The sequence below is a fragment of the Oratosquilla oratoria genome, chromosome 40 (assembly GCF_046742065.1).
Source record: "Oratosquilla oratoria isolate Oo_2021 chromosome 40, ASM4674206v1, whole genome shotgun sequence".
Lineage (NCBI taxonomy): Eukaryota > Metazoa > Arthropoda > Malacostraca > Stomatopoda > Squillidae > Oratosquilla > Oratosquilla oratoria.
The window spans coordinates 10,093,721-10,118,078 of record NC_134816.1 but is presented as its reverse complement, the minus strand read 5'-3'; the positions used below and the strand labels follow the sequence as shown (position 1 = coordinate 10,118,078).

The window sequence follows — 24,358 nt, the reverse complement described above, 5'->3', positions numbered from 1 at the left end:
TGTTGTTCATAGCACTGATCTTCAGCCAGGTGTTCGACCTGTTTACGAACCTCTTACGTTACAGGTTGCCTCTCTCTTGTCAGCTTGTAGCACAGTCCTTGGTTGATGACTTGTTACATGAAGGTGTTGTAAAAGAGTCTCACTTTGAGTGGAACTTGCCACTCCTCCTGGTGCCTAAGAAAGATGGATCTTTTCATCCTTTTATTAATTATAGGTGAGTCACTGAGGTCACAATTCCAGACCATTACCCTTTGCCTGTGTTAAGTGACCTCCACTCCATTGGAACAGGTAATAGTGTTCACCACCTTATACTTATAGGCAGGCTTTTGGCAGATTCCCTTGAAGTCTTGTAAGATCGCGGCCTTCTCAACTCCAACAGGACATTATGAATGGCTTCGTTGTCCCATGGGGTTATGGAATGCTCCCTTGACATGCCAGTGTTTGATTAACTCAATGTTTTGCTGATGCTGGATTGAAACTCAATTTGCTGAAGTGTTCTTTTTTTAAGTCTAACATCCAATTCCTAAGTCATGTTGTAGACAAACATGGCATTCACACCACAGATGATAAAGTTAAAGCAGAGACTTCCCTACACCTAGGTCGGATAAACATGTACGCTCCTTCCTTGGACTGGCAGGACACTATCATGCATTTATTAAGAATTTCACTTCAATTGCATCTCCTCTAGAAGGATACTTCCTTCCAGTGGCATGATGTTCATCAGGAAAGTTTTGATTCATTGAAACATGCCCTTACTGAAGCATCTGTGTTGGCATTCCCAGATTAGTCTTCCCTTTACTATTTGTACAGATTCTTCTGGTAGAGGTATTGGAGCTGTACATACGCAGCAAGTAGATGGATGTAGACCCAATGTTACTGAATATGTTAGTCGCATTCTTAACAAGCCTGAGTCTCGTTACTCTGTTACACATTCAGAGGCACTGGCAGTGGTGTGGACTTTAAAGCATTTTCAAGATATCATTTTTTGATATCCGGTTACAGTCTACACAGATCACACTGCTGTCACACAACTTTTCAAGGACAAAAATCTTTCAGGCTGCCAAGCCAGATGGTTCCTTACAATTGAAGAATTTAACCTAATCCTTAAGCATATTTCAAGATGTGCGAACAATATCTGTATATGTACTGATTCACTAGAATCAGTACAGAGAAGAATGACCAAAATGATACAAGGACTCGGAAATTTGCCTTACGAAGAGAGGCTTAGGCACCTAAACTGACACTCTCTGGAAAGACGCAGAGTGCGGGGTGATCTAATAGAAGTGTTCAAGTGGATCAAAGGCTATAACAAGGGTGATGCAAACAAGGTCATCATAATAAAACAACAGGGCAGGACTCGCAGTAATGGGTATAAACTGGACAAATTTAGATTTAAGAAGGAAATAGGCAAGAATTGGTTCACTAATAGGGTGGTCGATGAATGGAATAAACTTAGTAACCATGTAGTAAGCGCTGAAACTATCAGTTGTTTTAAAAAACGATTAGACTTTATGGATGGGTGTAAGAGGCCGGTAGTTGTACGAATGGAAATGAGCCTGACTGCTCGCCTGTTATGAAAACATGAGGTGACGCTATGTCTATGTAAACACACCGACGGTGGTGACTGTTTTATAATCGATGTTGTAATCAAAACTTTGTAAGCGCAGGTTAGCTTCGTTTGACTAATGCTGAGGTAAACAATATCGCTAGTGGCATTGTAATGGCTTTCCGGATTGGTGCAAGGTGGAGAAGGAGGAACAAATTATTGGTGCATGAATTCAAAGTCACGCCCATAAGGAGTGACATTTATTTGAGAAGTCACCGGAGATTGGTTTAGAAAAATTAGTGACGTCAGACGAAGGTAGCTTAGCGTAGGATACGGGATCTCGTGAGAAGATATAGAGAGAGGATCGAGAGAGGATCAGGAGACGATGTAGAGACGAGAGAAAGAGATCCCGAGTGTAAGCAGAAGGTGAAATTACAGTGAAAGAAGAAAGAAAATTCACCACCCTTTTATTAACCCAAAGGACGAGAGAACTAGGCACGGGGCCTAGAAAATAGTGAGACTACAGGAAAAAGAAGGCAAGGGGCCTTGAGACGAGTGATATTACAAGTCAAATTTAAGTGACAGTGGTGACAAGGGGTGGTGAAAGTGGTGAACAGCGGTGCGATAAACGAACTGGGTGTTAAACATCTCCGAAGAGAAGTGGCGCAAGAAGTCTACGGGAACAAGACAACCAAGACGACTACGAGAGAAATCTACAACTTCAAGTAACTGCTACGTTGGGAACAAGCATTCTTCAAGATTCTTCAAGGTGATCATCATCTACAAGGCGGTCTTCAAGGCAGAGTGTGTGATGGAGGAGGAACAACGTCGTTGACGAATGACAAGACCGTAGAAGGACGTCAAACCAGACATTGACATCACGAAGCGACATCGCAAGCAGCCAAGCTAAAGCAAGGTATTAGTAATAAGTATGAGTACCCCTCAGAATTCTAACGTGTTGAGACATGAAATTCACACATCAAATACAAATATTCCAAAATTCACAGGAGAGTCTAACACATATGGTGTAAACAAGTTCCTGAACCTCATTGACACTCTTATAGTTAGTAAAAACATTACAAATGAGAATCGTAAGATTGAGATTCTCAAGGAGAATATAGATCCAGAGCATGGAAGGGCGAGGTTTGTCATTAACTTCCAGCAAATGGAAGCAATTAATCAATATGATAATTACAAAACAGCCTTTCTTAAACATTTCATGTCCAAATGTGATCAGGATCCTATTAGATCATTGGTAAAAATGATTAAGGAAGTTAGGACAAGTGAAATTGACACAGAGTACTTAGCTAGATTAGATAGATGGTCAAAAGACATGAATTCTATCTTGAAAGATTCAGACTGGATAGAAAGATCTAGTGAGAAGATGAAAATCTCACAGGTAATCAAATTGATTACATTTAGCTTATTGGCAAAGAATTCTGATGACTTAACAGCAGAAAGGTTGTACAAAGATTTAAAATCAAATATCTGTTTAGGAGAAGTAGATTATCTTCTTCAAGGATACAGTGAGACCAGAACAATAAACCCATATGTAATGCCTATAAATCAACAAAGCCAATATAGGAACTCTAGAGAGTTTAAGAAAACAGAAGTAGGACATAGGCGGCATGCTAGAAGTCCATCTAGGGATAGGGATACCAGAATCCTATGTTTTAATTGTAATGCATGGGGACACAAGGCACAAGAATGTTTTTATGGGATTATTTGCAGAAATTGCAAATACGAAGGTCACAATGAGTATCAATGTAGGAACCCTCCATTCTGTATTTACCATAATATAATCGGACACAGAACTCATGAATGCCGGAATTTTCGGGTACCCCCAGGGCTAAGAGGAAAACCCCCAGACACAGAATAAACCATTTCAGACCTCCCCATATATATACCGATAGGCGGTATTGTGTTAAATATGGGAATGCAAGGGAGATGAAAGAAACTGACAAACTGATAATTACTGTTGGTAAAACTTCTGTAGGACCTCTCATTGCGGGTAAAGTGTTCAATAAGCCTATTCAAATTTTTATTGATACAGGGTCTGTAGTTAATGTAATTACTAGTAAAGTTTTAAACCAGTTGAACCCAGGAGTGAAAATGTTGGAACCAATCCGTTACACATTGCAAGGTGTAACTGGAAATCAGTTAAAAACATCAGGTAAGATTGAGCTAGAAGTTGCCTTATATACAAATGAACAATTGTACATCCCAGTGATAGTGGTAGAAGAGTCTGTTTTTCCAGGAGATTTATTGATAGGATTTGCAACTATGAGAAAAGAAAACATGGTAATTTGTCCTGCTGACTTAGGAATTTTAGTGAAGTCACAGTTAATCCCATTCTTAAATCAACCAGACTTAAGACCAATGACAGGAATCAATGAATCCTTAGATAACATTTCTATCCTAGATAGCGAGGCCGAGCGGTCCAACCCTACAGAAAGTAAAACAATTTGTGTACCCAACTCAGAAGTTCAGGAAATCCCAGAGATTACTAAATTATCAACCACAGATGCCTTGAGAATTGCAGATTGCGGATTAACAAGGTCGACATTGTTACATCCCATGTTGTTGTTGTTGTTGTTGTCGTTCCCTAGACTGTCTGTCCGAGCAGTCCCGTCTCCCCAAGGAAGGCCACAGCCGAAACTGGGTTTTCCCACAAATCCTTTATAGAGTGTATGTTGTGTTGTTCGCGTGCATGATTGTGTATAATGCAGTCTTCCATTATGTGTTGTATGGTATGGGGTGAAGTGTTACATCCTGGGCAGCTGTTCACAACACGGTCGTCCAGCCTCTTCTGGTAGCTTAGAAGTGCTGGGTGGTGACCGCATCGCAGTCTGGCCAAGTGGACTCTGTCCTTACGTGGGAGAGAGGATTCAGAAGGGTGGATATCAGGGGGTCTGGCATGCAGCAGTGTGTTGTCTTTCAGTGTGTTAATGGAGCGGTGAGTGATATGATTATGAATATGTCTCCGGAGGCTGGTATTCGGTGGTTGTGGAGGAAGAGAAGAGAGTATCTGTGTGTAATAAAGGTCTTTGGGTGTAGTTTTAATGTTTCTTGGTGTGTGTGGGTGTTCTGCTATGTAGTGTAGCGGGTGTGATGTGTTTGTGGTGGCTGCAGCAAGTGTTTGTGTGCCTCTCATGTCGAGGTGGTCTTTGACTTTGAGGACTTTTGTTTCATGGTGTAAATGGTCTGTAGGTGATGTATTTGTGCAGCCTGTAATTGTTTTTAGGGCTTTGTTTTGTATGATTTGAAGGGTGTTGTGGTGTGTCTCACTGAGATTAGGAGCCCATGCAGGACTCGCATAATTCATCACTGAGCGTATGCATTGTTTGTATATTGTTATATTAGTTTCTTTGTTTTGTCCAAATGTTGTTCCAGTGATTGACTTAAGTGCGTTAAGTCTAGGTGTGCATTTGTTTTTTATGGTTGTGAGGTGTTGTTTGAAAGACATGGATGTATCGTATGTTACACCAAGAATTTTCGGTGTGTTTGTGTGTGGTATTAGAGTGTTGTTGATGTAGAGATGAGGTATGTATTTGTGTTCTTTTGTCCAGTTGGTGAGAAGTGTTGCTGTAGATTTGGTTGGAGCTATTTTGAGTCTGTTTGTGATGAACCATGTGTTGAGTGTGTCAAGGTAAGGCTGGATTATTTCTGCAGCTTTGTCTGTGTTACGATGTGTGCATGTGATTGTTATGTCGTCTGCGTAGGAAGAGATTTGTATTTCTGAGGTGTCTGGCGTGGGTAAGTCATGCATGTATAGATTAAATAATGTGGGGGATAGAACCGAGCCCTGTGGTACTCCCATGTTAATTAATAAGGTTGAAGTGTGTTTGAAAGGAATCAATGTAGACTCTGAAGTAATTACAGTCCCAGAATCAGTTAAACTTAAAGGATTGAAGTGGGACTTAGGGATTTATAAGACAAATAAGAACAGAGTAGAAGTATTAGTAATTAATACTATGAATAAAGAGATAGTTTTAAAGAAGGGTACACAAATAGGATGTATTCAGGTGTGTACTAAACCTATTAAGATTTTAAATGAGAATAGTGAGGAGATAGAATTACCAACTTCATCAATTTGTTCAGTACAAGAAGGCATAGACTTAAGAAATAGATATAAAGAATTATTACAATCAACTAATTGCCCTGAGTTGGATGAAGCTTTATTTGCTTTGCTAATGAAACATAAAAAAAGCAATTGCTTTGCCGGGGGACGCCTTAGGCAAAACAACTGTTTTAAAACATCACATTAAGTTAAAACCAGGAACACAACCTATCTACATACCAGCCTACAGAGTTCCTCACTCTAAATTAGCTGTAGTAGATAAACTCATCACTGAAATGTTATCACAGGATATTATTGAACATAGTAAAAGTGAGTGGAATTTTCCATTGATCTTAGTACCAAAGTCTGATGGGACTATGCGACCAGTTATTGATTACAGAGAACTGAATAAGCACACCATTCGTGACAGGTTACCATTACCCATTATCGGTGACATTTTGAGAAGTTTGGGAACTGAGAATAGATATTTTAGTACTATAGATATCAAATCAGCTTTTTGGCAAATAGAATTGCATGAAGATTCAAGAGAGTTCACAGCATTTTCTACTACAACAGGACATTATGAGTTCAAGAGAATGCCATTTGGGTTATGTAATAGTCCATTAACTTACATGAGATTAATGAATACTATTCTAGATGGATTGTTAGGAAACACTGCCAGTGTATTTCTAGATGACATTTTAATAGTTTCTCAGACTGCAGTGGAGCACTTTAAGAAATTAGATTTGATATTCTCAAGACTAGGAGAAGCTGGGTTAAAAGTAAAACTTGAAAAATGTAAGTTCTTGCAAGACAGTGTCATTTACTTAGGACATAAGATAGACAGACACGGGCTGAGTAGTACAGTAAATTCAAAGGTTGACGCTGTCAAGAATTTTCCAGTTCCGACCAATGTAGACAAGGTTAGGAGCTTTTTGGGATTAACAGGATATTATAGAAAATTCATTCAAAGTTATGCTGACATTGCTAATCCACTAAGTTCTTTGTTGAGAAAGGACTCAAAGTTCATGTGGGGACCTGCGCAACAGCAAGCTTTTGACAAGTTGAAAGATAAACTCACGAGTTCACCTATTTTAATTTTCCCCGACTATGAAAAAGAATTTATTCTTTGTACTGATGCGTCTGACATAGGGTTAGGAGGCATACTAATGCAAGAGAGAAATGGAACTTTGAAACCCATAGCTTACACATCCAGACTTTGTAATAGTGCGGAGAGAAACTATTCTATAACTGAAAGAGAAACTTTAGCAGTAATTTATTCTTTAGAAAGTTTTAGGGATATGATACTAGGGTATCCCATCAGAGTTTGGACTGATCACACAGCTATTCAGAACTTATTTAAGCATAAGAATCTTAGAGGCAGACTTGCTAGATGGTTTGCGATACTTCAGTGCTATGAAGTTCAATTTGAATTATATTCCGGGTAGAAGGAATGTAGCAGATCCACTTTCTAGAAACATTAGTCAACCAATGACTGGGACTGGGTTGATTAATTTTGTTTGTAGTATAGAAGAATTAGTAACTTTAGATGAAGAAATGCTAACAAGAGAACAGAGAGATGATGAGACATGTGATTCAATAATCAAGCATTTGATGAACCCAAGAGGAGATCCTCCAAAGCTACCAAAGGGGTATAAGATAGAGGAATTTCATTTGATTAATGGAATTTTGTATAGGAAAACATTTGTAAATGGGAAAGATATTTCTAGAGGTCAAGTAAATCAGTTGGTTATACCACAAACTCTGGTAAATGAGATATTGAAGTTACTTCATGATAGTGATTGTAGTTCACATCCTGGAAAGGATAAAACTTATAGACAGGCACAACTTAAGTACTTTTGGCTAGGTATGAAGAAAACTATATATGATTATATAGAAAAGTGTGTAAAATGTGTAAAGGTGAAGGGAAATACACCAAAACCTGCTCCTATACTCACCTATCCCATTCCACAGAAACCTTGGGAAAGAGTTCACATGGATACATTGGAATTACCAATATCCGAGAACGGCTTTAAATACCTATTTGTTGCTATTGATTATTTTTCAAGATTTTGTATATTGCAACCCATAATCAATAAGAAAGCTGAAACTATTGCTTCCGTAATCTATGATCAGATAATCTGTAATTTTACTACACCTAACATCCTAGTTTCAGATAATGGGACTGAATTTAATAACAAAATCTTGGAAAATCTATGTAATGTATTCCACATCAAGAAAGTCAATATACTCGTTAACCATCCCCAAAGTAATGGAGTAGTAGAAAGGTTAAACAAAAAGATAATTATATGTCTTAGAACCCTAATAAGTCCTCATAGTGTAACTTGGGATACTTGGATTCCTTGTGTTAAGTGTACCCTGAACAATCAAATTAATGTAGCAACTGGTGATACACCTCATTTTATAATTTTTGGGGAGGACAAAACTCTGCCATATGAAATGTTGACTGCAGAGCAAAAACCCATATATAATATGGATGATTATATATCCAATAGGATAAATACTCTTCAAAGTATTCACCAAAGAGTTAGGAAACATATGCAGGTGTATTCACAAGAGATGAGGGAACAACAACACAAAATAGCTCATAAACTAGAATTGAAAATTGGAGAATTAGTAATGGTCAAAGTAACCTCACCCAATAATAAACTTTCACCATATAGGGTAATTGATTCTGCAGGTGGAAACAAGTTTAAACTTAAACATTTAGAATCAAGAGAAGAATTGATAGGACATTTAGATGACATAAGGAAAATTAGCTTGCAGATCTATGAAGATGATTATAGTAATACTTTGTGCATAAATATTAATAACCCTGGAGAATATGGAGAATATTATAATGATATTTTTCAAGAGTTGAACATTAATCTTGATGTATTTTACAGATAGTATTGACCATTTGTATTGTATTTGGGATGGGAGACCTAAACAACTGGAACTTGGTGTCAAGCAGATACATGGAAACCTAAAACCCAGGATCTGCTGTGGTCAGACTTGGAACCTTAAGGACTTAAGGACCTCTCATCTGAGTACACCCATGAGTATTGTGACCATTTTAAAGTAATAAGACTGTCTTTGAAAATGAAGTGTGTTGGAAATAATATTGAACAAGAAGAGACACTCAAACTCTAGAATAGTGTGTTTGGTAAATTAATTGCTATTATCTTTGAAAAGATGATAAACCATTCAGAATTTAAAGTTAGTGCTCATAGTGAATTTTCTAATCAATTACATCCTTTCTGTAGACAATCTAAGAGAAAGCATGATCTCTTTTGTGTTCCGAGAGGCTTCGCATGAACTCTCTGGTTAGGAATATGTCTGTTATGAACAATTGTCATTACCAACAAATTTTGGTAGACCAGATCCCTCATTGTAACATACAAGGATCTCATTACCTGTTTTTCCCTAACAAGACAAAGGTATCAATAAATTGTCCCGGGTTGAGTCCTAAATTGGATTTGGTTGAAGGTCTTGTCTCTATTCAAGATAACTGCGAATTGCATGCAGACACTATTTCCACCATTTCTAATACCCTTAATACAATGCATTTAACCGAGGACACCTACATTTCAACCTTCAACTTCACATTGCCTGAAAACTCTCCTCCCTTGAAAATTAAGAGAAGACCATTGTCAAGATCTCCCTCAAATGATTTACATATGCTACCAATCCTTATCATACCCTTACTTTCAGTGTTAGTGGCAGCACTGATTGCCTTTGTTGTATTCCGGAGATTGGCTCTGTCAAAGCAAATCAACCATGTAACCGCTTAATTCAATACCTTATATATATATTGACATGCATGTTATTCACATTTATAGGTATTATGTTTATGTATTATTCCCAATTTATTGCATGAATGATGTATTTTGGAGGGTAGATTAACAATTACGCAAGGGTAGATTAGCTTATTCTTATTAGCAAGCCCTGTAAGAGGGAAATAAGAAATTGGTCGGGACGACCAAGGGTAGCTGCCGAGCCCTGTAAGAGGCCGGTAGTTGTACGAATGGAAATGAGCCTGACTGCTCGCCTGTTGTTATGAAAACATGAGGTGACGCTATGTCTATGTAAACACACCGACGGTGGTGACTGTTTTATAATCGATGTTGTAATCAAAACTTTGTAAGCGCAGGTTAGCTTCGTTTGACTAATGCTGAGGTAAACAATATCGCTAGTGGCATTGTAATGGCTTTCCGGATTGGTGCAAGGTGGAGAAGGAGGAACAAATTATTGGTGCATGAATTCAAAGTCACGCCCATGAGTGACATTTATTTGAGAAGTCACCGGAGATTGGTTTAGAAAAATTAGTGACGTCAGATGAAGGTAGCTTAGCGTAGGATACGGGATCTCGTGAGAAGATATAGAGAGAGGATCGAGAGAGGATCAGGAGACGATGTAGAGACGAGAGAAAGAGATCCAGAGTGTAAGCAGAAGGTGAAATTACAGTGAAAGAAGAAAGAAAATTCACCACCCTTTTATTAACCCAAAGGATGAGAGAACTAGGCACGGGGCCTAGAAAATAGTGAGACTACAGGAAAAAGAAGGCAAGGGGCCTTGAGACGAGTGATATTACAAGTCAAATTTAAGTGACAGTGGTGACAAGGGGTGGTGAAATGGGGATGACTGGTGATGGTTACGGAGCTGCCTAGTGTAGGCCTTATGGTCTTTTGCAGTCTCCTTTATTTCTTATGTTCTTAATGTTGCTGATGCACTTTCATGTAATATACCTGTAGCTACAGTTACAGTGATTGACAACTTCTCCCTACAGGATCTGGTCAAAGCACAGCATGAGGACCCTGTTTGGTCTGCTGTAATTAATGCTTTGGAATCTGGTGATGATACCACCTTACCAGATAAACCTGTACCTCTGTCCCAATTTTCTCTATAGGGGAACATTCTCATTCATATTGTGGAAGTGTTTGAGCAGGATGTTGCACAGCTATGATCCCTGAGTCTTTAGTCCCTGTTGTTCCATCTCTTGTTCATGATGCCCTTCAGGCTGGTCACCCAGGTTGTGACAAAACTCTGGCTATGGCTCGCAAGAAATCTTATTGGCCTAGAATGTGACTGGACATTACCACTCATGTATCCCAGTGTAGCTCTTGTGCCCAGAACAAAGGTTCTACACATACTGCTCCTATCCTAGAGTACCCTACTCCTCGTCTTTTTCAGACTATAGCTATAGACCTTTTACAATTGCCTCATACTACTCAAAGTTCTGTTTATGTCCTTGTGTGTGTGGACTTTAGTCACTTTGTAATATTGGCTCCCTTACATAGCAAATCTGCTCCAGTAGTTGTCCATGATTTTGTTCATGTCTTTTGTCCATGCACCAGTCCTTCAGTGCTCCTTAGTGACAATGGGACTGAATTAGGAACGAGGTTTTAGTGAACATTTGTGAGCGTTACGGCATCACTCAAACCTATGCAACTACTTACCATCCTGCATCTAATGGTCTGATAGAGCAGACGAATAGGAAAATTTTGGACATTCTCAGGCATGTTGCTAGTAGTCTCCATGAACCTTGGGAGAATTGGCTTCCACATGTCAGTGCTTGCATTAATAGTATAATCAATGTTTCCATAGGTAAGACACCTCATTACATCATGTATGGAGTTGAAAAAAGGCTCCCATATGATGTGTTAGACAGTCCTACTCATCCCATCTACAATTTTGGTGATTATAGTCAACACCAATGTCACACATTACATAGGATATATCACTCTCCGAGAAAAAAACTTGATGACTCCAAGTACAAAATGTTGAAACACCAGCAGAGCAAGGCTATGCTGTTAACATAAGTATTGGTGATCATGTTTATAATAATGTGCCTGCCTGCCAATCTAAACTAAATTGTTGATTTACAAGTCCATTTTTGGTGACTGAAAAGTTACATCCCAATAAGTTCAAGGTCTTTGATCCTTCACATGGACTGAGTGAAATGTTGCACGTGGACAGGCTAAAGGTAACAAGAGTGCCTATCCCTGCATTTGCCCAGCCTCCCCCAAGCCCCTTTGAACAAAATATGCCTTATAATCTTCGTTCAAGGAGTCCAATACCTTAATATCTGTATATGTGCATTGCTTTTGTTATCCATAATTGTCTTGATCTGTATTTTGTATTTTTTCTTAGCTGTTAAGTGTATTGTCTTGATCTGTATAATGTGTAAATTTTGTTTAGCTATTGTCATGTCCCGGACATCTGGCAATTGTTCTCTTTACTGGCACCAGTATTTGTACATATATTCATTTATTGCTTTATGTATATTTATATATTCCACATGTAAATGTCAAATACTTATGTATGCTCTCTTGTATAATGTATGTTCAAGTATATGTAAATGTGGTGCATGGAGTCTGTTGTGTATGTTCTGAGTTTTGTCTTCCATCAGTCATTCATATTTCTCATTTGCTCAGTGGGGTCACTGAGTGGTGGTGGACAAGCAATGTGATGTTTTGGTATATTGAAACATCATACAATTATGTTGTGTATTATAATTGTGTATTGCTCAATTAGGAGTTGTATATTTCCCCCATTGTATTATTGTCATAAGTTTTGTTGGACATTAATTTAACTATTGATCATATCTATTTATTGTAAAGAATGTAACTTTGTATATGAGTCTGTAGGGAGAACCAAGTATTCAACCCAAGCGAGCTCCTGTGAGTTTGCCTACAAATTCTGGGCTTGGCATGGCTTGCCAGTCATAAATTAACCTTTCTTGTGTACACATTCTTGTACATTTTTCCAGTGTATATTGGTTAAGGTGGCTCAATACATGTTTCAAATTACTTCTGATACTTTTATTGCCACCTATAGACAATGGATGGTAGGGCAGAGTAGAGATAAAAAACTGCTTGGTATCTTCAATTAATGGGGCAAATTGAAACAACTTTTATTAGTTACTAGATGTGATTTACCATACATATGTGATGTGCTTATCCTTCAAGCCAAGGTCCTGTGGGCCACAGTTTTTTAAAAGCCTCTTTCACTTTTATTGAAATTTTACACTTTTCCTGTGTTTGCCCTCCAGCTAGGCAGGACCATCACAAGCAGGTACACATCATTGCTCCCTCTTATTTTGATGTACCTGAAATTCATCTTAAAGTAAAATGTAAGAGGTAATGAAACAATATTGCTTGATTACATTTATTGAAATAGTCACTTTTGGCCAACATATATTTACAAGGACCTGTACCAGTGAGGCCACTATGAGAAGAAATACTACAGGTCTGATTCCCTCTATATACAAATATTTCCTTTTCTCTACATTCAAATTTAGAATATGCAACACATGGATCAGAAGAATAATATATATATTACCCTAGATCTCTCTTGTGCAAAAGACCCATGAAAACACAAAAATAAGAGACATCTATTACCAAGTTTGCAATTACCAATTTTATTAAAAACAACTGTGCAGTACACAAATCTTGCCATTTTAAAGTGTTTTTGTTCCTAAGTCTCAAATTATATATTCATAAATCTTGATGACTGGGTGAAGGTGTGACAATGAGAAATCAACTGAGTCAGGCAGGTATTTGTCTCAAATAAATATCCCTCAGAGGAAAGTGATTTTAACTGTTTTCTAAAGAAAAATACAGATAAACATAAATATTTAAGCTACTATTGGATGTCTTATCCCATTAGACAGCTTGTACCTCATTTCTATGCACAAAGAAGTTTGTTTGGTTAATGTATCCTTCAGCCCCTCCAAACCAGTGGAACAGACAAATACAGAAACACAACCAAATATTTAACTATGGAGCTTTTTATCATACAGCATTTACACCAAATTAAAAAGATTCAACCGAGGTAATGAAACTTAAGGCCACAAGACAACAATGGGTCAACACTTATTTACCAAGTTTTAACACTTTCTTTACTGCCTTGACAACATCATGACTCTGAGGGAGGCAAGCAAGCTCCAGGCTCTTGGCATAGGGCATTGGGACATCGACCCCTGTTACTCTGACTACTGGTGACTCCAAGTAGTGGTAGGCTGGACCTGCAAATAAATTCTGCATAAGCAAAATGGTTTAAATGTCAGCCAGGGATAACAGTAAATCAGAAGAAGAATAATCACACAGGAGAACAAGAAGTGTTGGGAAGGAGGAAATGAAGTGAGGGAAGTCTACACTGTCCCATCCCCTCTCCTTTCCCTCTCATGTCCTCTGTCTCCTCCATCCTTCTCAGGTTCCCTCTTCTCTTCCCCATGTCTCACGTCCCTTCTTCCCTCACCCATCCCCTCTCACATCTATGATTGGTTGTCATAGACTTAGTTTACTAGCATTTCTATCTTTTTAGACAATCTCACACCATTGTCATATATCACCTCATATTTCATGTTGGTTTAGTTAGTCCAGGGTATTCATAATTTGGTTAATAATCCTGTTTTCTGTACAAAGTTGTGAATAAACTTTTGAGGTATTGGTGTTTTGTCACTCAAGATTTGATGTTGTCAGAGCTCTTTGAGAGGCTGATGACAAAGTATATAGTTATTTCAGGGCATTGTGTAAAAATTTGGCAGTATAGCAGCATAAAGTGAGAATTTTGCTTTGTTAAAGGGATTCCCAGTGTATAATGACATGTATCATTAAGTTAATTGTTGTGTTGTTTTGGGTCATGTTCCTTTGATGACTGGCACAGGATTTGTAAATTCAACTTGATGTTGGTTTGCTTGGATATCCACTCATTCATTCCAGTAGGGTGGTAGGGTCTGATGGGGGCGCTGGAAAATCTAGGAGGTTTACATATGGTTTAGTGTGTGGTTAACACTGGAGTGGACTTCATATTGTACCTCTAATATTAAGGCTGCACTGGATAGGGGAGATTTATCTTTGTTTCTGATTAGGGGAATGGTCTGTTGGCATTTCTTGGGTGGGGAGTTTACTGGTGTGGTATGGTTGATGTACTTTATGTTTTCTATGGTTTCTCTTGAGAAGTTTAAATTTTTCTTGGACTAGAAGGGTTGTTGGTGGGATGGATGGATAAGGGAATGGGTTTGTGGGTAATAGTAATAGTGGCCTGTTGAAGGTGAGAATTTGTACAGATGGTTCTTGTAATCTTTTCTTAGAGTGGAAGGATTCTGGATATTTAGGTCCATTGGGGGCGGTGTTGAATGGGTTTGTAATTGATGGTTTTGGTGGACTGGAAGGGGTTTGGGGTTGTATTTCAGGTTCTTATGTCTCAGGTGGATGAGCATGTGGTTCGGCCATGAATTCTAGTGGCACTGGTGAGGGGGATGTAGTGGTTTGTACAAAAAGTTTTTGTTCTATGTGGGTGGCCTCCCTTGGTGTAGTTGTTTGAGTGGAATTATTAGGGTGGGTTCATCTGGCAAATGAGGTGGTTGTGAATGTACTGTTCTTGGGTGTACTAGTCATCTTCAACAGGGAGCATATGCCAGGGGGCATGTTGCTTCATTCATCATCATCACCACTCCCCAACCTTTGACACCCTCCAATAGACTTCTTGGCAGCTTTTAGTTTCACATTTAAAGGTGTTCCACATTTCTTCAGGGTCCTCAAGAGTGCCAAGTACTCAAACTGATTAGAGATTGCTACAACATACTCCTGGGCACATGCATCATCCCTAAGCTTCTCCAGATGAAACCCAGGTGGATTACATCTTAGGATTCTCCTGGATTTGATACAATGTCTGAATGTTGCAACCACAAGTCTATGATCAGATACAAAGAATTTCATCACTCCAATATGCCCTGCAGTTCTGTAAGATTTTCCAGCAAGTACTATCAAGTACATGATCAATCTCCTTGGCCACTCCTCCAGCATTGCTATACTACGTCTATTAGTGTGGCTCTCATCTCTGGAACCAGCAAGCCTCAGTTTATGTTTCTGATTCCAAAACGATTGGGGTCAATACATACTATAACCAGCTCTATTGGTGTAAGTACACTGATGTCACCAAAATAATGTGTCTTGAAGCAAGCATTGGTCAACTATAGATTCAAGTTTAGCATAGAACATCTTCTCTTCAGTTCATATGCCTTAACTGGAGCATATACTGCAATAAGAGATGAATCCCATGGTGTGCTTCAACATATGCTAATCAAATGGGGTATCCTTTACAATGCCATGCAGTATTCTGTTAGATATGCCTAGAGCACAAGGTGGGTCTCATTGGTGCAGCCCAACCAGTAGATGCAAACCTCAAAACCGAGATGGAGAAACAAAATCTATGGTCTACTGCCCACTGCTGTATTTAGGTTACAGTAGTTTGGAAAAGGTAGTTGGTACAAGCAGGATGGGTTCCAACACAGAAAAGGGCTATTTCACTGACATACAGGCTAACAGTTATTTTCAGGACATTCATTTTGTCTGTGTCTTGCTGCATTATTTCTGACATGAGCAGTAGAAAGGGGACAGGTATGCCTCTCCATCCACAAGGAGCTAGGATGAAAAGAAAATGAATGATGGATGGGAGTGAGATGGGTGGGGGTGGATATAAGCCTCAGTTGACTACCTCCCAAGGGGGAAGCCTGATAGTAAATAGATATCCTCTACAGCTCATATAAAAGGAGGATGCTGAGGATGCTTCCTTGGGGGTCTCCTTGCTTGGCATGTGGTGAGGATAGGGTTGTTCTTATACAAATTCTGAAATTTCTATTGTACAAGAATTGGGAAATGAGAGTGGGCATGGTTACTTGAAATCCTTGTGTAATACCCCTGATGATGAACTTTACTAATAATAATATTTTCTATTCAATTTTTTATACCCTATGGCTATTTTGACCGGGATAATGTTCTCTCTGAGATATATATCTAATTGTATACATACATATATTTATTTGATACATTTTTCTCTTTTTTTTTTTTATTACCCTATATTCTATTATTTCGCACCCAGAATTTTAGGACGAATCCATTACAGATGACTGTATAACACAGATAGGAAAAACATTTGGTGGGTACCTTAACCAAGAACATAGGCACTGGCATGAGAATGCACAATTTGGAGGTATAAACAAGAAAAATTATTGATCAATTGGACATAAGAGTGTACAATTTTGAGATCTAAATCCATAAGAAAAATGAGTAATCATTTAAACACTGGCATGAGGTTCATGGGTTGTTAGGCTCAAAGTAATCTGCTGTCCAAAAAGAAAAAAAAAAAATCTTCGTATGACACCCACATGGAACTCTTTACCCTCTGTATCTTATTCCACAACTAGTCAGTGGGCAACCAGAGGCCACAACTGTACTTATTCTAACCTAATTAATCTGTTTTGCATTGGGGACACTTGGCATTCTACTTGGCAACCAGTGCAGAGGGCATCACAGCTTAGAATGATCAGGCAACGCTACTTTATGGCGCAAACCATCCTTGAGCACTCTCCTGTCCCTACTCCCTGGAATTGGTTTCATCCACCTAACCTCATATATGTTGTCTCCTACCCCAGCCAATTTCTCACCTCAGGTGACATAAATTACCTAGAATCCCTGTTTTATATGATTATCCCATTTTCCTAGTTACTCACAAAATGCAAAAATTTTGTCAATAACTCAGTCCTAGCTCAATACTCATGGACTCAGACAAGGGAAATACTCCAAGCTGGGGCACCTCACCACCCACCAACCTGAAGGGTGTGGTAGGGCAGAGAAGGTGGGCTTGTACTCGTGAAAAGTCATGTATGCATTACGTAAAGGAGGAGGACCCAGGGGGTGATATGACCTACAGCACACATAGAATTAGATTCATGAGTACCCTGATCCCTGATATGCTCCAAAACCTCCTAACCTACATATATATACAATCCCAGCATTACATGGAGAAGTATATATTCACAGTTTTAAATTTTCTGTCAAAATCAGTCCTCATACATTTTTGCAGATAACATAGCTGTAAAGAGACCCCTTCAATTTATTTAGACAACACTCCACATCTAGTAATGGAACAAACATGATTTCTGAGACTGATTCTAGACTCCTGCCTTACATGGATCCCACACTTGAAACACCTCAGTCTCAAGTCTACCAGCATGTAAAGTCCTCAAGACATTATCACACACAAACTGGGGAGCAGACAGACATTCCCTCTGGAACATCTATTGAACCTTCATACAGAACAGATTGGATTATGGATGTCAAGCCTATTCCTCAGCCTCTCCCACAGCCCTCCAAATACTGGATCCCATATACAACTTAGGCTTTTACATTAGCACAGAAGCTTTGTAGCATTCCTATAATGAGTCTGTATGCAGATTGTGGACACTTCTCCCTAGACATCCACTACACAGTGGTATCTTTGAAATATCTTTTCCACATCAAGAGTTCCACAAAACCCCAGTATCCCAAGCCTTCTTCTGCCCATCTAATCAACAAACCTATGACTAATGCTGACACAACACTCATCTTTTTGGCATGAGAATGGCAGTACTAACATCCACTTTAGAGATAACCAACACTTTAATTCCACACACCCATCCCATGCTAGACCCATGGTTACTCCAACCCTTACACCCTTGTTTCACCTTTGCTCTACTACTGAAAGATGAAATGCCTCCAAGCATCATCTGACAAGAATTCCTTTTCCCCTTGTCCTCCAATCCCTCTGCAACACATATCTACACTGATGGCTCCTGCTCAGTCTAAGGAGTGGGATATATGGCAGTATCCCCTTCAACCATGAAATCAGGATCCCTTCCACCCTTTGCCTCACTCTTCACTGTAGAACTATTGGCTATTCTTACTGCCCCACAAATGATATTCTGTTCCCCCTCTTCCTCTTTTATAATCATCTTAGACTCATGTAGTGCCTTGGAATTTCTTCTCCCTCTACTCTTGTCACCCAATAGTCCAGAACATTCACTCATGGCTGACCCAAATCTCCTGCTTCAAATCAATATTTTTCTGCTGGATACAATCACATGTCTGTATCCCCGGAAATGAATAAACTGATAAGGCAAGCCCAGCACTGACCCCATTCAATGCTACTACCCCATTACCTGCATCAGACTTTCTCCCAGTCATCCAAACCTACTACAACAGTGGCAAGAATGCTGGGAACACCCAATAAATCACAAAAAAAAAAACATCATACCTCATGTTTACCCTTGGCCATCTTACCAACATAGCCAATGCTAAGAGACTCCCTTAATATGTTTAAGAACAGGACACTCACATCTTACCTACAGCTATCTTGTGTCAGGAGACAACCCCCTGATTTGTTTATGTGGCACACATATTACAATACCCTACATTCTATTAGAGTGTATCACTCAACCTCCCACAACCAAATCCTTCTATCTCACCTAACCACCACCCCCAACACCAATCTTACTAAAACTTATTTTACGAGATCAATCAACAATACCTCTGACCTCTCTCCACAAATTCCTGCAAAAAATTTAAATCTTTTTAAAATTGTAGACTGACTCCAAACACTTCTTAATTATAGACTGAATCCCTCATAACCTTTGATGTCAGTGCAATTTGACCTTTAAGTGATAGAAGAGATGGTAAATTAACAGGGAAAAAATAAATCAATCAGCCCATACATTAAGGAACCCCATGCTCATGCCTATACAGTATGTATACACTGCAAAATGAACCACCCCACATCATCCTCAGATTGTACAGTATGCCAATATGAAAATTAAATTTTCTTTGTCACAACTCAGAATGCACCATTTTCAGAGAAACATGAAAACAAGTATAGTTCGGGATGATCAGACCAGGAGTCATATATGCAGATGCACAACAGGTCATAAGATAACCCCACTCCTCCAATGGTTCAACTCAAACAACCCACAAGAGAAACCAACCACATCCCCATCACCACTGTCACTAGAAAGCAGCCCAACCACTCACCCCCAACCCATCTGAAATATAACCTTGTATACAACCCCCAACCTCCACTCCACCAAAACCCTCAACCACAGATCCACTCATCATCCCAGTCCACCCAAAAACCCATAGTCCTTTCATCTGAAGGAAAGGGTACAAAAGCTTCCTGAAAAAAGGAATAAACTCAACTATTACATGAGAAACCACCCATGTACAAGAACCCTCTACACAAACCACATCCCCATCACCATTGTCACTAAAGCATGCAGTCCAACCACACACTCCAACCCATCTGAAATACAAGAACCTATACAACACCCTCCACTTCACCAAAACCTTCGACCACGAATCCATTTTTCATCCCAACCCACCCAAACAAAAACTTCCTTGTTGGGTGTTATTGGGGGGGGGGGCATCCATCAGTCCACTGCAAACCTCAACCTCAAATTCATTCATCTCCTCCCCTGATCCATTCCAAAACCAACAGTCCTTCCACTCCAAGAAAAACCATAGGTCTAATGGAGTACATCAGCTGCACCACATCAATAAACAGTAAACTCCCCATCCCAAAAATGCCAACAAAGAAATAAATCTCCCTAGTCCACAATATCCACTGCAGCCACAACATTAAAATTACAAACTGAAACCCATCCCATCACAGTACTAACCACACCATTAACATTAAACCATCTGCAAGCTTCCTAGATCTCCCAATAGTCCCATTAGACCCAACTGGAACAAATTTATACATATTCAACTGGACCAATCATCCATTTAAACCTGGCTCCCCTTAACCCCTTCCATACAGTGACGCCTACATAGGCGTCACGAGGAGCAAGTGGGTACACAAGGATGCTGACGTCGGCATCTTGATTATATTTATTGTAGTTGTACCTGTGTGACCCCCATACTTTGTAAACTGGCTTCATCATATTTTCTATGGTTATCAAAATTCATGGGTGAAAGAGGAAACTATTAATACAGCGGTGACTTTATTTTTCATAATGCGAGTATTATGATGCAACATCGTACGTCTGGCAGCTAATGCTGCCCGCGAGATTTTGGCTCGTATTGAAGGGGTTAAGAGCAACACCCAAACTTAAGGAGAAACCTCTAACTACCACAACAAATCCTACACCAGTCTCCATGGGAGCATGACCCAGAACAAAATGTCAAACTAAATAATGGACACCATTAGTGGAACTACTGAGGACTCTTCCTAAACTGGTAAGGTATTCAAATTCTTCTTCAGTAATATAAACCTGTCTGCTTTTCCATCAAGAAATGCACCATAATTAAAAGGCTACCACATAATTACCTCCACCCCATCCTACTCAAACCATACATAGAGGGAGAGCAATCATCATTCACTCAAATATCTCATCAGTACCACTTCTCCATACTCCTCTCCAAACCACTGCTGCATCATTCAATATCATCTGCTCTACACCTCCCACTATCAGAAATCATTACCTTGGCTACAATAATAGACAACTTTAACAATCCCCCCCCATATCTTCTACTAAGATATATCAATGCAAGACATCCCTTTTGGGGGAGAGCACAACAACCCCATGAGAGAAGTTGGTATCATCCTTCACAACAAAAAACTCATTTTCATTATACATAATAAAACAACCTACAGCTTTTCACATAGAAGCAATTGCCTACACTTGCATGGATCTGTCTGTGCACACCAGGTAATCTTGTAGACTATGAATAGTCTTTTGTACCAGACCTATACTGAGTGACCATTTTCCACTCTTTACCCCCCTTTACACCCATTGAGAGTGACTGATGCATGAGCAGCCCAAGTAATGTGCCAAAAATGTCAAAAATAAAACAACTTCATGTTCCCACTGTGGTCTTCAAATTGATGGTTAAATCATATCTTCATCTCCTCAAGTAACTAAAATATTGGTAAATACACTATCCTTAACATCTAGCCACATAAATCATGGACACAAATTCATATCTCAAAAGACTCTCTTTGAAACATCATAGCCAACAGCATACATACATCATACATATGCCAAAGGCTTTTCCCCCCTTACAAGGGAGGTAGAAAAAAAAAAAAAAGGCATAGAAACCACTCCTACCCATTCCATCCCCTACATACTCCACTATCCTGTACCCTCTTCCCTCCCTCTCATCTTGGCACCTCCTGGATGATAGGTCATCCCTGCATCTTGTCATCCACAGCAAGGCTGCTTCATTAAATTGGTGACCCCTCCATCTCCATCCCCTCATCCAAAAAAGGAGAAGATGGGAAGAACTCCCTTCAGGCTGCATCAATTTTTTCTCATATGTACTCCCTCACCCCCATCCCCTACCCACTCCCCCTCATGCATCACAGCATCATCCATACACAACCTTTCTCCATTCACCCCTATCTTCTGTCCTCTCCTGTCCTTCCCCCAACCAAACAGACATTCCCCTCTTTCCCAACGCCACTTTTACCCCATCCATCTCATCCTAGGTTGACCCCTCATGTTTACTCCTTCCATCTCGCTTTCCACACCTCTTTTACTAGTCTTCACTCATTCTTTTCATGTGTCCAAACCATCCCAATACTCTTTCATCAATCCTATCTCCCAACTCCCTTTCCACCCCTGTTCTCCTCCTCACCTCTTCATTTCTCACTCTATCCAGCCTAGTAACACCTATCATATTTCTCATGCACCTCATCTCATCACACAACAAACTCATTCGAAGCAGGATGTGCATGACAAACACTCCGAGCCATTAGCTAGCAATTCATGAGCGAATGATTGGAAAGCGGACCTAGTTATTCACATACTCATAGATATGGTGTAGGGAAAGCGAAAACTCATGGAGACCAAACTGTAAATGTCTTTGCATCTCCATTTATTTATCTTTTTTTTATTTTTATTACTATTTTTCATAAAAATGGAAAAAAGCAATGGAACACCAAGAGACAAAGAAACAACAAAGAGATGCTTAGAAGAAAGCAGAATCGAGACTCCACTCAGTGTTATCAAGAAAAAGACCTGTCTAGCCCAGACACCAAGGGAATACCAAAGGTTTGAAAGAGGTTTCTTTTCAGGGTTTGAAGGGGACAGAAATATTATGCATAGAGGATTAGAAATGGATAGAGAACCAAGATATAGAAATATAATAAGAAATAGAGATATGAATGACATTTTGGATGAATTAATAGAGCTCAAAAGTGAGTACAAAATAATGTACAAAGAATTATCCATGCTAAGGAAAGCCAATGAGGAGAATAATAGGGAGATAGATGAGTTAAAAAAAGGAATTAAATAAATTTAAGGGACAAATGAGAGGTTAAAAGGTGAAGACATAAATAGAAATGAGGGATTAAAAAAGGAAATAATAAATCAAATGCAAGAAGTGACTGAAAAGGTGGAAGAAAAAATAAAAGAAAATGACTTACAGGAAATAAATCTATGCATGCTTTACCTCACGGTAAATAAATCTTATTTATTACGCTTCTGCTGTTTGTATTGTAAACTTTTAGTTTATCCTCCCTCCATCTGATTACATGATTCTTTTCACAGTCCCTCACTGTGCTGTTTCTATTACCTAAACTATATTCCAATTCTCCTCCCCCCCCCAACTCCCACATAATCTACCTGAAAAAAACCTGCAGGATGTCTACTTCTCACTCATGGGATTCAGCAAGAAGCCAAAATCCTTTGGGTGACAAGTACACCCCATCCCTTGTATATAGATGATTCTTACAGTAAAAGCAATCCCAGTTGTCAACAAATGCCCAATGTTTTGCCAGCCTGCAATTCATTGCAATAGCCCTGGAATGTTACATGCCTCCAATTCTACACCTCGAAAGGATTCCACATACAATGGGAACCCCTCCCTTATTCTTAATCTTATCTAGCATATCCTGGAACCGAGCAAACAATTCCTCACTCCCTAAATTACCTATGTCATTCCCACCACCACTCAAGCAAACAATGGGTGTCTTACCTTCCCTGATTATACACGCTTCTATCCTGTCTCTAACATCACCTATCCCTGCCCAGGGAAAAACACCTGGATCCTATGCTTCCAAGCTTTGTCACATAAGGCCTATCTAAATATCTCACCTGGCTATTCCCTACAACCAAAATCTTACCTGTGGGCAGGGATCTAGTGACTGCCCTACCCTTCTTTGTTTCTTCTTCTTGTAGACCCGCAAGAGCTTGAAAAAAGTTTTTGCATTCATGCGGGCCTGGTGAGGGTTTTTTATTATTTCTCCATGTTTTGTTTATCAGTTTTCCACTCAGATTCCAAACATTGTTTGTCATCCGTGTTTGGGCCTTCAGGCAAAGAACTAGATCCTCCTCTTGAAGGCCCTCAACAGTCTTTTCTAAGGCATTGTACTATGTAGAGATTGTACCTCTTCGGTGCTGATCACCAAAACACAACCACTTGCCATCTCACTGTTTGAAGCAGCTACCCCAGTTTGACCTGACCTGAGGGACTCAAAATAGCCCCTACCAAATCTACTAACACACATCTCACCAACTGGATGGTGGAACACAAATACATACCATGCTTCTTTATCAATAACACTCTTATACCACATGCACATACACCCAAGATTCTTGGTGTAACATATAGTACCTCTATGTCATTCAAACAACACATTACAAACACAAGGACAAAATGCACTCCTAGACTTAATGTGCTTAACCCCTTCCATACGGTGCCGCACACGTAGGCGTCATGGACTTAGATCTCGGTGGCAGCAACCAATGCCAGCCGTACGACGTGTCGTAATAATACTCGCATCATAAAATATAGTCACCGCTTATATCGATCGTTCTCTCTTCACCCGTGAATTTTGATAACCATAGAAAATGCGATTACAAAAGAATTAGAAAGAATGTCATTATGGAGGGGCGACTACAATAAATATAATCAAGACGCCGATATGGCAGC

At 39.4% G+C, this 24,358-nt stretch overlaps 1 protein-coding gene across 1 annotated transcript in view; it reads right to left on the bottom strand.

Annotated features, from left to right (window-relative positions):
• Positions 1-12,762: 12,762 nt before the first annotated feature.
• Positions 12,763-24,358, bottom strand: part of Pdhb (Pyruvate dehydrogenase E1 beta subunit) — a 72,664-nt gene continuing 61,068 nt past the window's right edge. Inside the window, exon 7 of the mRNA XM_076177132.1 lies at positions 12,763-13,635. Coding sequence (XP_076033247.1) covers positions 13,484-13,635 — 152 coding nt within the window. The 3' untranslated portion in view covers positions 12,763-13,483. The remainder of the gene's footprint in view (positions 13,636-24,358) is intronic.